At 46.3% G+C, this 17,723-nt stretch overlaps 1 protein-coding gene across 2 annotated transcripts in view; it reads left to right on the top strand.

Annotated features, from left to right (window-relative positions):
• The window catches only part of COL17A1 (collagen type XVII alpha 1 chain), a 52,915-nt gene that overhangs the window by 4,677 nt on the left and 30,515 nt on the right, over positions 1-17,723 (top strand). Inside the window, exons 2-11 of one of the 2 annotated variants that reach the window (XM_072805426.1) lie at positions 1,075-1,137; positions 3,188-3,232; positions 4,947-5,051; positions 6,072-6,203; positions 8,873-8,920; positions 10,072-10,107; positions 11,774-11,821; positions 13,124-13,267; positions 14,604-14,762; positions 15,352-15,423. In XM_072805426.1, the coding sequence (XP_072661527.1) occupies positions 1,086-1,137; positions 3,188-3,232; positions 4,947-5,051; positions 6,072-6,203; positions 8,873-8,920; positions 10,072-10,107; positions 11,774-11,821; positions 13,124-13,267; positions 14,604-14,762; positions 15,352-15,423 (841 nt within the window). In that variant the 5' untranslated portion in view covers positions 1,075-1,085. The remainder of the gene's footprint in view (positions 1-1,074; positions 1,138-3,187; positions 3,233-4,946; positions 5,052-6,071; positions 6,204-8,872; positions 8,921-10,071; positions 10,108-11,773; positions 11,822-13,123; positions 13,268-14,603; positions 14,763-15,351; positions 15,424-17,723) is intronic. The other variant, XM_072805427.1, reaches the window with a different exon arrangement.

A 17,723-nucleotide genomic window follows, 5' to 3' on the forward strand; every position in this document is an offset into this window, starting at 1 on the left:
CAGCTAAGTTGACCCTGAAGTCATCAGGCCGGGGGGAAAAAAGCTGAAAGGAGAAATCTTCAAACAAGGGGCATCCTGGGCAGAAGGGGCTTGCCCAGAATTCTAGAATCCAATTTGAACTGCATCCAAAAGGGGAAGGAAAAGTTAGGGGAAAGAGAGAACTACTAGGAAAAGCTAGATTTCAAGTCCTCCCAGATGTGGGACTGGGAAACACAGGAAGAATGTTGGGATGGAGATCCTTGTTGTGTAACCCTGTGTGTGTAACCCCCACCTCCACACCTACCTCGAGCTTCCTACTGTCAGATGGCCTCAGTCCTCTACACTTCAGGACACAGTGGACAAGAAAACCATTGGTTTTCCCTTCCAGAAGCAGTGAGTGAAGGGGGAACATAGATAACATACAAATATGTCTTTTCCTATATACTTCCGTAGGTCTTACACATTTTCTTCATATATTTTTCCTTCTCATGTCTGTAAATTAGTATACTGGGGCTAGCTTGTTATGAAGGGAAAGCTCCATATTGTGATAAGTGTTAAGTGCCATACGAATACCAACAATACAATATTTTTTTCCTAATTTAAATCCATCAAGCATCATTCTCCCATCTAAACTCTAAATAATGAAGCATGAATGTCTTATGCCCATCAAGTTCCATATAGACACTGAACATTATGGGATACCACAAAATGAGTTCGTTAGAAGTACCAAGTGCCTTGACCCACATTCAGCTATCTGTTACTTTGGCGAAGAATGGAGATTTTGCAGTCAAAGGTCAGGGCACCACATCTGTAATCCCGATAATGCTCAGCAGGGGGCAGCCTGGTCAATGAGATCCCCAAAAATACACCCCATCCAGAAGAATAGAATCCAAAGTGGAACTATTAAATGACTCTCTCTTACAGCTGAATCAAGGAGTGAGAAGGACTCTTGTATAAAATATGCACAAGAAAGAACCATGACTTGAATTCTAGGAGTCAAGTGTTTTTGGTTCTATGTTTCCATAGTAGGGACCTACGCTTCCTTAAAATGATGGTAAGAATCATGGCTGATCATGATTTCTGGCTTTTCTGCAGGTGGCGATGGTATGGATGTAACCAAGAAAAACAAGAGAGATGGCTCTGAAGTCACTGAAAGAAGTAAGAGCGTGAGATATATCATTTAATAGTAATAAAAAAATTCGGAAAGAGTAATTCATGCCAGATTACATTGCAACTTCTTTATCATTTCTAAATTTTTTTTTTCATTTCTAAATTATTTATAGTTTTTCTTGGGTTGTTTTTTTTTTTCACTTTTTTTTCACCATATCATTTAAAATGTTTTCCTAGTCTTTACTCCTTCCCATGAGATAACTTTTGTTGATTTTAATATACCTGTAATCAAAATGTGTTCTGCTTTTTCTTCAAAAATGAAAATTACCATTTTGACCTTTAGTTTTCATAATCAGCATTTTAAAAGGCTGCATAATATTCTGTGGAATGAATTTGCCATAAGTCATTTAACCATGTCTTTATTTAGAATACAGAGCAACAGAAATCTAAAAGAATAATATCCTACTTACTGCAGGGACAAAGTTAGAATAACACTGGTGTCACTGTTGCAATCTATACCGAAATTGAAAACAGACACATTCCTTTTGTGAAACTGCCTAAATGATAAATTCAGAGACATTTACACTGTCCCCTAAACCGTTTTAAGTCTTTCATTTATCCTGTAACTTTCATATATCTCTAATAAAAAAAATTCTGGCTTCACGGACTTGAAACTTTAGGTTAAGAAATAATTTATTTTTATGTGTCCAACAATCCCAAAGGTCCACACAATGAGAGGTTTAGTGAAAGCTCAAGGACTGTTATTTAAATCAAGCTGCCATTTTAGTCTGAAAAACCACTTCCTGTTATGCATGGAATGAAGTTTCTGCCATAGTCATCACCTCATGTTCCTGCCAGAACAAGGAAATCAATTGGGAAAATACCGTGCAAAGAAGGAAAGGGGTGGGGGCAGCAAGACTGGTGCCGGATAGAGCAGTATCTCGTAGAACGGCTTAAATTGGCAGAAACCATCCTGCACTTTTTCTCCTTTCACCATCCCTACTGACATGCATGCACACAGAGACACCGTGCATGCACATTCACCCGGGCATGCTTACATGCACACCACACACATGCATACACCTGGGCACGTGCTCATGTACACCATGCACACACATACACCTGGGCATATGCATATACACAACACGCATGCACATATAGCCAGGCATGTGCACATGCACACACTACGCAAGTGTGTTGTTAAAGACCAGTGACCTCAGCTGATTGTTCCTCCTTTATGTCCCACACACAGGGAGGTGTTGATGATGGTCACCATCAGAGAACAGCATTGGCCCCATTGTGGTTTTAAGAATCCACCCACCTCCCCATGTTGCTGCAGGGGAGAGAGCGGTTCAGGAAGGCAACAAGTTTTTCTTCTAACTGGTGTTTAAAAGATACAGGAGACTTTTATAACCTCCATGGATTCATCATCACTTGAGAGTCTAGAGAAACTCAGCCTGGGGAGGCAAAGGGACTGGTTATTCAAGTCGGTCTTTGATGCTCATCTGTCTCTGAGTCACCAAGCACCAAATGTGACTTACCAACCCCCTCCCCACCTTCCTACAACGCCCCAACTCAGGGGTGATCCTGAAGATGTTAGAATGATTTATGTCCTTTTGGCATCCCCAGTTGAAAAAGAAGCACAAAGTAATTATCCACTTCACAGTGAAATCAGGATAATGCACTGGCCCCCAGCTGGACAGGGTGACCATTTGGAAGGGGCAATGCAGACAGAGTGTGGCTCGACACACCTGAGAGTTGGCTTGAGGCCTTGGTCCTCCTTCAGAGGTGAATCTAGGTCTGGACTGGATCTAATTGTTAAATGAGAGGCATGGATACCAAGGGAAGTCATCCTTCTAATCAGGGGGTGACTATTTTTGGTTCCAAAAGGATATTTTCCAGGTACATTAAACCCCATTGTTATTGCACATATTTTCATGTACAGAGGGTCAGATCCATACTATAAAGCACAAGTATACAAAAATCTATGTTGAGCCTAGTTTAAGATGCTAAGCCTATGACAGATGTTAGACCTTGCCAAAATACAGGGAATTCAGTGCATTATGTAAGATCTTATCTTTTTATTGTCTTTTTCTAGTTATCACGGAGACAGTAACCACAAGACTTACATCCTTACCACCAAGTAAGTGACTATTGAGAGCTTTCTTCTCAGGAAGGCATGTGCGAAGGACTCCACATATAACCTTTCCCATAGGTGTTCACTCTTCAGTTGAGCAATTCCAAAATATCTGAAATCTCTTTTAACAGCTATGTTGACATTAATTGATATACCACAAAATCCACCATTTGAAGTATATAATTCAATGATTGTTAACCTTGTGAACCTTAAAAATAAAACTGCCAGTTATATTTTACCAGCAAAATAGCACAGAATCACAACCTGGAACAAACAGCTAAGACAGAAGCAGAGGCAAGTCCAACAAACAAAGGAGAGGAACATTATTTTAGGGAGAAGAAAGAGGAAGCTGAGATATGTGGTTTATTTTTTTTAATAATAAATTTATTTTGTATTGGTGTTCAATTTGCCAACATACAGAATAACACCCAGTGCTCATCCCATCAAGTGCCCACCTCAGTGCCCACCACCCAGTCACCCCCACACCCCGCCCTCCTCCCCTTCTACCACCCCTAGTTCATTTCCCAGAGTTAGGAGTCTTCCATGTTCTGTCTCCCTTTCTGATATTTCCCACTTATTTTTTCTCCTTTCCCTTTTATTCCCTTTCATTATTATTTATATTCCCCAAATGAATGAGACCATATAATGTTTGTAGATATGTGGTTTAAATGAAAGATCATTGGAGAAAAGCAAGAGTTCGGGGTGATGGATGGTTTCTCATTGGCCAAGTTGCAGGCGAGGTAGATTTCCTGTAGGAGAGGCAATGTACATCTTTCCCTGTTGGGGCTTCTCACTGATGACTCTTTCCTGTTGAGGATTCTTCTGTTGGGTCTATAATTGACCTTAAGTGGCATGACTTCCCTCTCAGCCTCCCCCTCTGGCATCAGTCCACTTTAGAGAGGTTTCCTTTTGTTAATTTTCACAGTATATTTACAGAGTTGTGCAGCCATTGCAACAATCTAATTTTAGAACATTCCATTGACCCAAAAGGGAACTTCATGACCCTTAGCAGTCACTCCCCATTCTGCTGCCCCTCTCCCCAGCACCCCCTAGAACCACGAATCTACTCTCTGTCTCTATAGATTTACCTGATTGGACACTTGTATCAGAAACCTTATCCAGCCTGAGCTCAGGGTGGGAGAAGGGAACCACCAGTCAGGCTTCTGTCTCAGTCCACTTTTTTCCTGAGGAAGTCCTTAGGTTTAGTGGATTCTGTGTTAGAAAACCAAGCCCTAAAGCTATACCCCTGCACCTCCCAAGAAGCCTGGCTTGCAGAAGATAGGGACAAGAGGTCAGAGCTTGACAGGCTGCCACATGGAAGGCCAGCAACACAGAGCAGTCACTAACCCCCTCAACAAGTCTAGTGGCTGCCATGTCTGTGGCACTGACCAGGCGATGTCAAAAAAGCAAGCCCAACCCATGTCCTGGCCTCACAGAGCTTTTTATCACTCAGCTGTCTTTTCTAATACTTACGTTTTACTAATGAGCAACTTGCTGTGCTCCACCCAGAAGACTTTCCTATTAAATTGGGTGGAATATTTGCTCTTGACATTTCTATCAAAACCAAATAAATGAGAGTATGGCAGCTTGCACCTGTAAAGGGACCCCAAACCAACTGGGTGGTAGGAGAGAAGCCAGGGGTAGTCTCCACAGCCGAGCAGGAAGGGACCCCCTGGCATGACTCCACCCATAAATTGTCATCTGCTTCTTGTTCCTGCAGAAGGGGGAACCAGCAACGGCTATGCTAAAACAGGCTCTCTTAGTGGAGGGAGCCGGCTGGAGAAGCACAGCCTGACACATGGCAGCAGTGGCTACATAAACTCAAGTAAGTGCCTGCTGGTTGGAGGGATTGGGGGAGAACATTTCGGGGGAGGGGGGTGTCCTACAAGGAGTGGGATGGTCACAACTGCTTGTCATCCATTCCAAATGCCCCAAATTGCTATGTTACTGACACACATCCCAGCCAAGGTGATACTTTCAAATTAGTCACATTCGAAGCCTGCTTACTTAAGAAGCCTGCTTACTTAGGATGGGATCAATTTTCATTAAGTCCCCAATATAAATAACAATCAAGAATGCTTCACAGGGAGGTGGCTCCTTTCCCACTGAATCACTCTTTAAGCCAATTCTTTTAGGGAAGGGTGTGCACACAAGAGGGTTTACAATTTGCATTAACAACAACAACAAAAGAAACTTAACAACTGGGTTACTCTGCTCAGAGGAATCTAGTGGCACACAATCCCACACTGAGTTTCCACTGGGCAAGCATCCAACACAGGCCCATTGTTCCCAGTGAAACACTCTTTCCCTGTAGCTTTCAAACCCAAATGAGACAGAGCAAGGCAAAACAAAACAAAACAAAAAAAACAAGCACATATATAGCCCCTGAAGCCATTTAAACCAGCTTGGATTGACACTGAAAAAGAAGTCCCAAGACACACAAATAGCCAGGTTGAGCAAGAGGAGTGGTTGCTGTTGGCTGTCAAGGAACACTTCCGTGTTGGATTGTACTCTGGTCCATCCAGCAGTGAGCTACAATTAAATGCCAGGTCCTCAAGAAAAATCCTGCCAAAGCCTCTCCATTGCCATGTGCAGCCACGTCCATGAAGGGCCCGCCTGCCTGCCTGCCGTCCATGGTCAGCTGGGGAAGGGCAGTGGCAATGATCCCACCCCGTATTTCTGAGCAGCCCTGGAATGCCCAGGTGGACCCTTTCAGCGCTGTTCTCTGAAAGTCCTCTGGGCCCTCTGTAGGGCCCCCTTCTCTTTCAAGCAGCCCAAGGGTAATCAATATAACTTCAAGCCAGTCCGAAGTGCTCTGAGAGTTTCTGATTTTCCCCACTTGCAGGTGGAAGCACACGAGGCAATGCCTCCACCTCCAGTTACAGGAGGGCTCATTCCCCTGCCTCCACTCTGCCCAACTCACCAGGCTCCACCTTTGAAAGGAAAATTCACATCACCCGCCATGGAACATACGAAGGTATCAGTTCCACAGATTTTATTTTATTTTTTTTAGAGAGCAAGAGCAAGGCCAGAAGGACAAAGGGAGAAGGAGAGACAAAATCTCTGCGCTGTGCATGGAGCCCATACAGGGCTCGATCTCATGACCCCGAGATCATGAACTGAGCCAAAATCAAGAGTCCAACACTTGACTGACTGAGTCTTAGTCCCACAGATTTTTAGAAGAGAACTACTCTCTCCTCCAAATAACTTCATTCACCCTTCAAGGATGGAATGATTGGCCACCCCTGTCTAGTTGTTTCTGCTCTCACCTTTCTCTTCACTCTTGCTTAGATGTGGTTTGGAGTGTTAGGGTCCGGAGCTGCAGGCCTCAAGGGAAGAAAGAACTCTTGAGAAGTCTTTGGTGCAGAAAGGTGGTTTTATGATAGCCCGGGACAGGACCCATGGGCAGAAAGAGCTGCTACCCTGGGATTGTGAGGGGTGATCAATTATATACTTGGGGTTGGGGAAGTAAAGACAAAGGGAAGTTCCAAAAGGATTTTCAGTGCTAAAGTAGATTCACAAGATACTGGAGGCTGGGCTATTGTCAAGCTAAGGTGGTTTTTCCCTCTAGAAAGACATTGGCAGTAAGACAGTTGGAAGCTTTCTGGAGGAATGTTCTACTCTGTCTGCCTCAAGTATTTGTTATAGGTTGTGGGTTATAAGAAATTTAATTTTATCTACATTCCTTCTGCTTTGTTTTCCACAGCAGTTTCATTTCTTTTACAGACTTAGAGATTTTATTGATGTACTTGCCCTCTTATTCATTCATCCTTTTAGTATTTGACCACATACCTACCATGTGTTTAACTGTGTGGGGAACACCTTAGTGGACACAGTAGGGGCCAAGGGCAGGCTGCCCAAGGTGGGCCATTTTGGCATGAACATTATTTTGAGTTAAAACAGTCAAAACCCAGCAGATTTGGGAAAAAGCACTTTATCTCTCCCTCAAATGCCTGTTTATACCAAGAAGATTCCCTTACCTAAAACACTTACCTACATGAGACAATTTTTGTTTCCCAACCATCACTTCTCACCTTCCCCCTAATGGTCTTTCTATCATTTGTATCTTCAGGCCCCTAACTCTCTCCTCAGCTCACAGGAGCATCATGTGGCCTGTCTCTGGAATTTCCATATCTTTGTGGATTCCCTGTATGTACAAAACTAAATCTGATTTTCTCCTTTCTCTGGGTAATTTGTCTTATGTCAGTTTGATTCTCAGCCCAGCTAGAAAGATCTTGAAGGGTAGAGGAAACTCTTCCTCTCTAACAACACTTAAATGAATTGGATGTGAGGGGCACCTGGGTGGTGCAGTCGCTAAGCGTCTGACTCTTGGTTTCAGTTCAGGTCACGATCTCAGGGTTGTGAGATGGAGCCCCTCCTCAGGCTCTGTGCTCAGTGCTGAGTCTGCTAAAGTGTCTCTCTCCCTCTCCCTTTGCCCCTCTCATGGGCACTCACTCACTCTCAAGCTCACTCTATAAAATAAACAAATCTTTCTAAAAAATAGAAGAAATGAATTAGCCATGTGCAGGAAGAACAGGGAGGAAGGAGGCTGAACATGGTGACAAATTAAAAGATCCTCTGTAGTCAAGGGCAAACTTGGCAGGGACTAGGGCAAACTTGGTGGGGACTAGGGTGGTGGCAACGGGGGAGGAAAGAAGGAGCAGGAGGTGAGACGGAATTGATGTTTGACAACTGATTAAATATTAGGAGAGTGGGAGGAGAGGGAGGCCGTGCCACTGGGATACAAGCACAGGTCCATGGTGGTGCCAGCGATTAAGGGAGGGGAGCCAGATGGAGATCCCCCGGGGACAAGCTCAATAATGCGTCCTGAAGGAAGGGAGCCTGAAAGCAGAAGGGAGGAAAGAAAGATGGTTAGGGATGAAGGGGAAGGAAGAACCAGAGAACACAGGAGGAAAAAGAGTCTGAGGGGGCCAGGAGAGCAGGACCCAGGCAGAGACCTGGTCTAGTGAGGGAAAGCACTAAGGGCAAGAAGCAGGAGGCAAGAGGAGGACACTCGCTAGGCCCCTAGAGTCTCTGCAGTGCCTGGCGAGTGCAGAAGCCATTTAGTGGGAAACAGATGAGCCAGGCAGCAAGTGGGCCTGACAGTGAACAGAGGTGGGTAGTGGTGGTGGAGAAGCAGGATTGAGGTATGGGTTCCCCAGTAAATGATGAAGACCAGTTACCAGGGGGTATGGGGCAGGGGGGCAGCGAGGCGGGTTGTGTCACCATGGCTGCTCTGTGGTCTTAGGCCTTCCTGGGGCTGGTGCCTTCATTGTAAAGGGTCCCCATTCGGGACGAGCTCCACAAGGTCAGTGACAATCTGATGCTGACAGCACATTTATTTGGCCAGGGACAGGTCACCTGCACCAGCATACAGGGAAGACTCAGTTGAGGCCTTAAAAACAAAAAAAGAAAACCAAACCTCCTGCTTTCCTTCGTTCAGACCCTTTGCCATCTGAAGTAGATCAGTGATCAGAATGAATTCCCACAACTGTGTCCAGCAGGCGTGTCCTATTTCATAGAGCGAGCCTGCTGCAGGGCACCTACCATCCTCCTGGACGCCAGGCTGCGGGGGCCCTGCACACCTCCCGTCGGAAGCCCCAGGTTTCTGTGGCCATATGTACTAAGTGTTTTCTTGCTCTACAGGGAGCTCCAGTGGCAACTCTTCTCCAGAGTATCCTCGGAAGGAGTTCGGTAGGTCCCTTCCTTATTTTCCAGAGGAACCAACCAGGTGCACTGGGAAAAATGCCTTGGGTGGGGGTAGGGAGATACAGTGAGTTACATGGATTCTTCTAAAGGACTTTGAGCTCTGCTGACCAGTTTTTCCCTTGCTCTTTATCCTGAAGCACCTTTAACTTGCTGTCATTAGCCATTGCTCCTGACACTACCAAAATGGCAAGTTATTCACACAAGGCTCAGGCTTGGACAGAGAAGCCTCCAAAGCCAAACAATTGTAGGGTTTTTCCTTCCACAGGATGCACAGAGACCTCCTAGCAAAGAGGAGCAGGCATTCAAATGCACAAATACCAAACAATCCGGCACCTCTGCCACAGCTGGCTGCCCTTGGGGCACATTTTATGCCAAGGGAAACCCTAGGCTGTCTCTTCACTTGACCTTAAGTTAGTGGTCCGTGTTCTTGGATTCTCACTGTACAAATGAATTGATATGATCATTGTACAGTGACCATAATTTTACTTATTTGCTTATAGCAGGAAGACCAAGGCAGTCTCTAACAAAAAGCTAAAGGGAAGATATGGATAGTTTTTCGGTTTGTTTGGGTTTTTTTTTTTTTTTAATGTATTTGATCAGCATAGACAGCCAGCGCCAATGACTAGGCTTCCAAATGATCAAGCATGTTAGTTAACACTCTAAGTGTGAGCTAACTTAACATTCATCTAGCTAACACCCTATGTGCATCGGAGCCTTGCAAAACTCACTCTCCCTTTTGGCTATGTGGTCATCATTATTAAGCGTCCACCATCAAATTCAGGTGGTTGAGTTCACTGTGGGCAAATGATGGAAATAGGGAAGCCAGGTGGAGGCCTCCACATGGACACGTTCCATCATTTTGTCCTGAAGCAGAGCTGCTGTCTCAGTTTCCAGTTGGGGCCACCAGGTAGGAAGTGGGATGCTCAGGGCTTGAGCTCCAGGAAGAAGGCAGGCAAGTATTCAGTTTGGAGTCCTTTACAAAGCATTAGCAGAGACATAGAGGAAGGCTCCCATCTGGATATAAACGCACAATGAAAACAATCTCTTACCCCCACTCAAATAGATCCCCTTCCAGGTCAAAATTATCTAGCATGTCACCTCTTATATGCCTAAGATTACTTCTCTTTGCTCTTCAGCATCTTCTTCAACCAGAGGAAGGAGCCAAACACGAGGTAAGCTCTGTTGCTGGGTTCAGTTCATTCAACAAGTGTTTTCTGAGCATCTAATGTGTGTGCCCAGCCTTGAGCCAGAAAATGGAAGGAGTAGAGAAGAATGACTAAGGTGTGGTTGGTGTCTTCAAGGAGCTTACAACATCCTGGGAACTCTTTCTCTGGCCCCATCAGGATGGGAAGGGTAGTATTTGGCAGTGATTTAACATGCAAGTGGAAGCGAGGATAAAAACACATGGTAACCACCTGGGAGTGGTTTGTTCTACTGTGGATTGTGAAGACGCTGGCACCACATGTGGTTTCACTTATAGTATCCTGGCTAACTTTAATAAGATATACTGTAATTGCCTTCATGCAGCGAGAAATGAGCCAAAGCCCTTCTTTTTCAAATTATTCCAGGGGACAGAGGGTTCCATGACAGCTTGGTACTCTGCATGTCTGCCCACAGATAAGGCTCTAGGAGGGAAATGGGGAGAGCTGCCCCCATGCCCCCAGATGAATCTGGTGAAGGTGGGGAAGAGCAGCATGTCTGGGCTGTGCTGAAGGCAGACTTCTTCATGGGCTCCAGTAGCTCTCAGTGATTACTCTAGACTTCCAGGGGCCTTCTTGCATCAGTAACTTGAAATTTAGGACCATACCAAGTACTCACAACTTTAGGCTGATAGTCAAAAGATGTCAGCGGCCCAGCTGAAGCTAACAGATCATGTGAAACCACCTGTTTCCTGCCCATAGGAAGCCAAAGTGGCTAAGTAAATGGTATGAGTTTTAGAATTCTCTTTCATGTATCAGAGACCCAGAGGGCAGGAGAGTAGCTTGGTTAGAGCAGCTGGGGGATGAGCAGTGAGAAGGGGGCCAGTCATTGCTGATGGTGATCAAGCCTCTGGGCTCAGCTGTGATCTCATCAGAGCATCTCCAGGCATCAGGAGGTATGCAGTGGTCAGGTCGGGGCATGGGGAGAGGACCCCTCTTTCTTTTTTTTTTTTTTTTAATAAATTTATTTTTTATTGGTGTTCAATTTTTCAACATACAGAATAACACCCAGTGCTCATCCCGTCAAGTGCCCACCTCAGTGCCCACCACCCAGTCACCCCCACCCCCCGCCCTCCTCCCCTTCTACCACCCCTAGTTCGTTTCCCAGAGTTAGGAGTCTCTCATGTTCTGTCTCCCTTTCTGATATTTCCCACATATTTTTTCTCCTTTCCCCTTTATTCCCTTTCATTATTATTTATATTCCCCAAATGAATGAGACCACATAATGTTTGTCCTTCTCCAATTGACTTATTTCACTCAGCATAATACCCTCCAGTTCCATCCACGTCGAAGCAAATGGTGGGTATTTGTCATTTCTAATGGCTGAGGAATATTCCATTGTATACATAAACCACATCTTCTTTATCCATTCATCTTTCAATGGACACCGAGGCTCCTTCCACACAGTTTGGCTATCGTGGACATTGCTGCTATAAGCATCGGGGTGCAGGTGTCCTGGCGTTTCATTGCATGACCCCTCTTTCTAAGCAGTACTTGCTCTGGGTATACTGATGTTTCCTGGTCCCAGGACACAGATCTCAGAGCAGCCCAAATTTCTTTCTGGTGCTCAGAGCTCAGGGTCAGGCACTGTGATCCAAGATCCTCCACTTATACCTTCTCTGTCTCTTCCCTTGTACAGAGAGCGAAATCCGAGTTCGACTGCAGAGTGCGTCCCCATCTACCCGATGTAAGTGGTCACTGTCTGTCTGAAAACAAAGGATCCAGGAATCCAGGGTCACTACTGCACATGTATGTGCACTCAATCCTAAAACATGTTGAAGGCCTTCTGTGAGAGGGACCCTGGGCAAGGTGCCAGGGTCAGGAGCTGAATAACTCACGCTCCCTGCTGCTAATAGAAAGATAGTAAACCAACCACCCATGACCTGTCAGGGAGCTGAAGAAACAGTGTCCCGTGAAAGGAGCCTGAAGGGTCCATAGGATGAGCTGGTGTGAGATATCTGGGGAACATATGCTCAGACATTGGAGGAATGTTCAGTGTGGCCAAAGGAAAAGGAGCAGGGGGGTACCTGATAGGATACATAAGCTTAGGAAGAGTCAGAAGTAAGTGGAGTATGAGAGTTTGAGAGTTTGTTCTGGTTGTTCTTATTAGAGGGTTATATGACATTTTGAAATGAACCCAACTGATAGGACGGGAGCCAAGTACAAAGAGTAGGAGGACAAAGAGCCAGGTTGGTTAGCCCAGGAATCAGAGACTGGGGCTGGCCCAGACAGCTCCGTGCCCTGGGCCGTGGGGTCTGAGGCTATCTCCCCAGAGCCTTTCCAGGCTGGGCGGGGCTGAGCCAGAGATTGGAGCTTTCAGGGAAGGGGGTGCCTGGGCAGTCCTCCAGCACGTGCTGTGCGCAAACCTGTCTGTCTCTGAGGCACTGCCCTCGTAGGATGTCTCCCTCTTCTACTTGCCACATAGGGAGGCACAGGGAGCTTGTATCCCTCGGTGACCCTGGCTACAATAGTGGCCAAATGGACTTGAACTCACACAAAAGCAGCATACTATTAAGGGATTATGGACCACAAATTCCTCATGACACTGCGAGCACGCAAGGTCAGGGACCTGACATTCAAGGTATCCTGGGAGGGGAAGAGACCACTGTTAAACCATTTCTTTCAAGGGATCTGGTTCTCTCACCACCCTGGATGTAAATCCCCGAGTCCCCCAATCTAGGATGACAGGGTCTTCCAGCCACAGAATTATCCCTGTGGTGCCTGATGAGGTCTAATTAGGAGATATATACTGAGGACCTCCCCGTGGAGGCTCTGTATTTATGAGGCCATTAATATTATGAAGTACCAGGTTGATGAGTGCTATAAATTGATAAAATGCAAAAATTATAAGGCTGACCAAAAATATCCCAGCATGGGAAGCAGATGCCATCCCCCCTCATATTCAGAATACCACTAATGTTCCCCCCGCTGCCACGGGACTCAGAAAGGAATCCTGAGCCTAACGGAAAACGTGGGAATGATTTTGCAGGGACAGAATTGGATGATGTTAAGCGTTTGCTCAAAGGGAGCCGATCAGCAAGTGTGAGTCCCACCCGGAATTCCTCCAACACACTACCCATCCCCAAGAAAGGCACGGTAGAGACCAAAATGGTGACAGCAAGCTCCCAGTCGGGTAAGTCCTGTGGCCCCCACTGCTGTGGAGGGAAGGGAACAAGGCAGCAGATTTGCCCTGGCCCAGGAACTCAGCCGTACCCCAGCAGGCCTTTCAGGTTGCAGGAGAGACCCCGCAGAGTATTAAGCATTCACTCTTCGTGTTGCATGACCATGTGAGCTTCACCCTGTCTGGTCCACCATCCCGTGAGCATGTAGCTGGGCTCTAGATCCGAGAGATTCTCTCCCAGGATATTCTTGACCTCTCTTGGGAATATGTTGGCCTGGGTCCCCAAACGAAGAATCCTGGGGATGACTGTAGTATTTTCATTCATTTATTCAGTGAATATTATGTGCCTCCTCTATGCCAAGTACCAAGCACTGAGGGGAAGCAATAGACGGGGAGACACGGCCACTCGCAGAGGTGAAGGCCTCTGGGGGAAGTCAAGAAGATAACCAGGAGAGCATAGTCAAGTAGGATGAGTGTTGGGGAGCACTCCTAGATCACATGCCTTCCAAGAAAGCTGGGTTCTCTGGGAGGCAGAAAGATGAATAAGTATTCATTAAGAAGATGAGTTCTTCATCTCAGAGGGAGATGAAGAAAGAAGCCAGTTGTGCTATGAATTTTTTTTTTTTCACTGTGAATTTTTCTGTCTTTTACTCCTGGAGGGAAAAAAAAAAAAAAAACCCTTGAGATCGTGATCTTTCTCTTACTTAATAAATCTAAAACCAAGCCTCAGGGCGGTTTTTATGACCTGTGGAGCCAACTCTGCTTGTATATGAAGAGGAAGAATTGGCTTCAGATCTGAAGGTGCACCAAAGCCCCCTCCTGGGGGCAGAGTGGCTCTTGGGCCTGGTCAGCACATAGGAATGTTTATGGAGCGCTTAGCCAGGGAAGACTGCCCTTGGTGCAGTGTGGTCTCAGACGGAGGCCTTTTCTAGCTGCGCCTGCCTTGTGTGTGCCTGGAATTCTACGTGGGATTTGCTATTCCCCTGGCATCTGTGAAGGTGGAATCAGCAGCACATAGAGAGCCCACTGGTCCCCACCACACCAGCACACCAGGAGATGGGGAGGGGATCTTGGAAAAATGGGCAGACTCCAGAGCAAAACTGACCTACTTCAAATTTCACCAAGAGCCAGTAAAAATTTCTAATACAGGAGATCAAGTTTTCACCAGCTCCAAGGTTTCAGATGGAAGTGGCCCAACCAGCTTCCCTGGAATGAGGGAGTTTCCGGGTCATGGGAACTTCGGGGCTAAACCCAAGAAAGTGCTGGCAAACCAACCCGAGAGGGTTACCCTAGCACAGAGTGCCGATTTTCCTCTCACTGGGGTGTGGGTGTGCCTCTCTGATTCCAGTGTCTGGCACCTATGATGCCACCATCTTGGATGCCAACCTTCCCTCCCACATGTGGTCTTCCACCTTGCCGGCAGGGTCCTCCATGGGGACCTATCACAACAACGTGACAACCCAGAGCTCATCCCTCCTCAACACCAACGCCTATTCTGCAGGATCAGGTATGTGCTTCCCCTCCTACCTGAACCTCATGCACCTTTGCCTCGAGCTGAATATGACCCCTCTGGTGTTGACCCCTGACCATGGCCTTCCCTGGGGGGCTTTCTGTGGCCTAGCATCCCAAGATTTTTCCACTGGAACTCCAACTCAGTTCAGTCTCCAAGGTGTTTATTTTGGGGGATCCCCTATAGGGAGGACTATCTAGCACAATGTATCAGAAGAAAGAACAGGAAAACAGATCTAAAGAACCTAGTTTCACTCCACATGGATACACTGTGACCTTGAGTAAGTCAGCTAACTTCTCTGGGCTTCAGATGCCTTCTCTACAAAGTGGTGACTAACAAGAGGGGCTTTGGCTGGACCCTGTGTCCACCCGAGGCCACTGCCCTGTGACCATCCCTTGGCTATGACCCAAGGCACAACACAGACCATTTGGTTCTTTGCTATAAGGCAAGAGCTCAAGATTTTCCTAAAACCAGAAATTTAACAAAACCTAAAAATGTAGCCCTGCCATTCCTTCCTTCTATTGCCACCCCCCTCCCCCGTTCTGGGCTGGACATCCCTCTCACCAGCCTTCCTCCTCCCCTGCAGTCTTCGGAGTTCCAAATAACATGACGTCAGGCTCTTCCACACTGCACCCCGGGGTCAGCACCTGCTCCTCAGGTCAGTACACGCCAGCTTGTGTTGCCTTTTCTGAAACATTCGCTTAAAAAGTCAATGATGTAGGCACCTGGGTGGCTCAGTCAGCTGAGCTCCTGCCTTTGGCTCTGGCCCTGATCTCAGGGTCATGGGATCAAGTCCTGAGTCAGGCTCCCTGCTCAGCAGGGAGTCTCCTTCTCCCTCTGCCTGTCACTACCCCCCCCCTCATTCTCTTTCTCTCCCTCTCAAATAAATAAATAAAATCTTATAAAGAAGAAGAAGAAAAACTGATGCTCCCTCCTGCTGAGGAAAACAGAATGGTTTCCACATAAATGTCCTTTCTGCCGATGAGCTTGAAGACTTTGCTCAGCGCGCAGAGGGACGCAGAAGCAGGGCCCAGGGGCTGCCTGCCGGTCGCAGGTAGAGCTCGGCCCGTGGCCAGGTCAAAGGCTGAGGGGCCATAGGCCTCACTTACCTGCTTGCCCTGGGCTGGTCCCTTTCTTTTCTGTGAGCCATGGAGAAGTGGAAGCAAAGGGGCTGAGTCAGCGCTCCGGACATTTCTCAGGTAGAAAGTATTGTTATGTGAAAAGGATCTTACTTTAGATCTTTTTATAAATATTGTAGTTGGTTCAGGGCTCAATTTTACTGATTAGTTCCCAAGGCAAAGATGACCATTTTATTTTTTTATTTTTTTATTTTGTTTTATTTTTAATTTTTTTTTAATTTTTTATTGGTGTTCAATTTACTAACATACAGAATAACCCCCAGTGCCCGTCACCCATTCACTCCCACCCCCCGCCCTCCTCCCCTTCTACCACCCCTAGTTCGTTTCCCAGAGTTAGCAGTCTTTACGTTCTGTCTCCCTTTCTGATATTTCCCACACATTTCTTCTCCCTTCCCTTATATTCCCTTTTACTATTATTTATATTCCCCAAATGAATGAGAACATATAATGTTTGTCCTTCTCCGACTGACTTACTTCACTCAGCATAATACCCTCCAGTTCCATCCACGTTGAAGCAAATGGTGGGTATTTGTCATTTCTAATAGATGAGTAATATTCCATTGTATACATAAATCACATCTTCTTTATCCATTCATCTTTCGTTGGACACCGAGGCTCCTTCCAGAGTTTGGCTATCGTGGCCATTGCTGCTATAAACATCGGGGTGCAGATGTCCCGGCGTTTCACTGCATCTGTATCTTTGGGGTAAATCCCCAATAGTGCAATTGCTGGGTCGTAGGGCAAAGATGACCATTTTAAAGAAATCTGTATTCACGGTTTTGTTATATAACTGCCTATTATGTAAATGTTACAGCCCACTTTTTTTTTTTTTTTTAAGGACTCTGCCTTCTATGTTACTGTGATTAATAAATATAATGCTGTGGGCCATCTTTCTTTTCTTTTTTTTTTTAAATTTTTTTCCTTTTAAATTTATTTATTCATGATAGTCACACGGAGAGAGAGAGAGAGGCAGAGATACAGGCAGAGGGAGAAGCAGGCTCCATGCACCGGGAGCCTGATGTGGGATTCGATCCCGGGTCTCCAGGATCGCGCCCTGGGCCAAAGGCAGGCGCCAAACCGCTGCGGCACCCAGGGATCCCTTTTTTTTTTTTTAATTTTTTTCTTTCATCTTTATTTTCTTGGCTGGTATATCCACAAGTGCGAATGTAGCATTCTCATTTCATACCTCCAATTAACTTGAGCTCCACCAAACCCAGAATACACCAGGTTCATGTTTCATTCCTTCTGCCTTTGTCTTTCTGCTTTGCAAAGTCCTGACTCAGGAAGGTGGGCTGATCTTGGATCCATGATCTGTGCCCCAAACACTAGCAAGGATAGAATAAGAAAAGCTGTTGATGGGAGGAATGAGCTTCTACACGTTATTTAAAAACCAACAGCCAGTCTCTGAAATTGTAATGGGGGCTAGGGGAGTTTTTATGTATCTGAGTCTCAAGAAGGAAGTGTTCAAGGGGAAACCAGGGATATTCCAGGTCAGTCCCCTCTGTGTCTGTGTCCTATGCCCACAGTCCCCCACTGTACATCGGGGTACCCTAGGGTGCAAACAGGGACCCCTGGGATATTCTTTTTAAAGTAGGCTCCACACCCAGCATGGAGCCCAACATGGGGCTTGAACTCACCACCCAGAGATCAAGATCTGAGCTGGGACCAAGATTCAGACACTTAACCTACTGAGCCACCCAGGTGCCAGACCCCAGGGATGTTTTTAAAAGTCCTGGGATACAGGGGATCCCTGGGTGGCTCAGCAGTTTAGCGCCTGCCTTCGGCCTGGGGCATAGTCCTGGAGTCTCAGGATCGAGTC

This window comes from Canis lupus, chromosome 29, assembly GCF_048164855.1.
Source record: "Canis lupus baileyi chromosome 29, mCanLup2.hap1, whole genome shotgun sequence".
In the NCBI taxonomy this organism is placed as follows: Eukaryota; Metazoa; Chordata; class Mammalia; order Carnivora; family Canidae; genus Canis; species Canis lupus.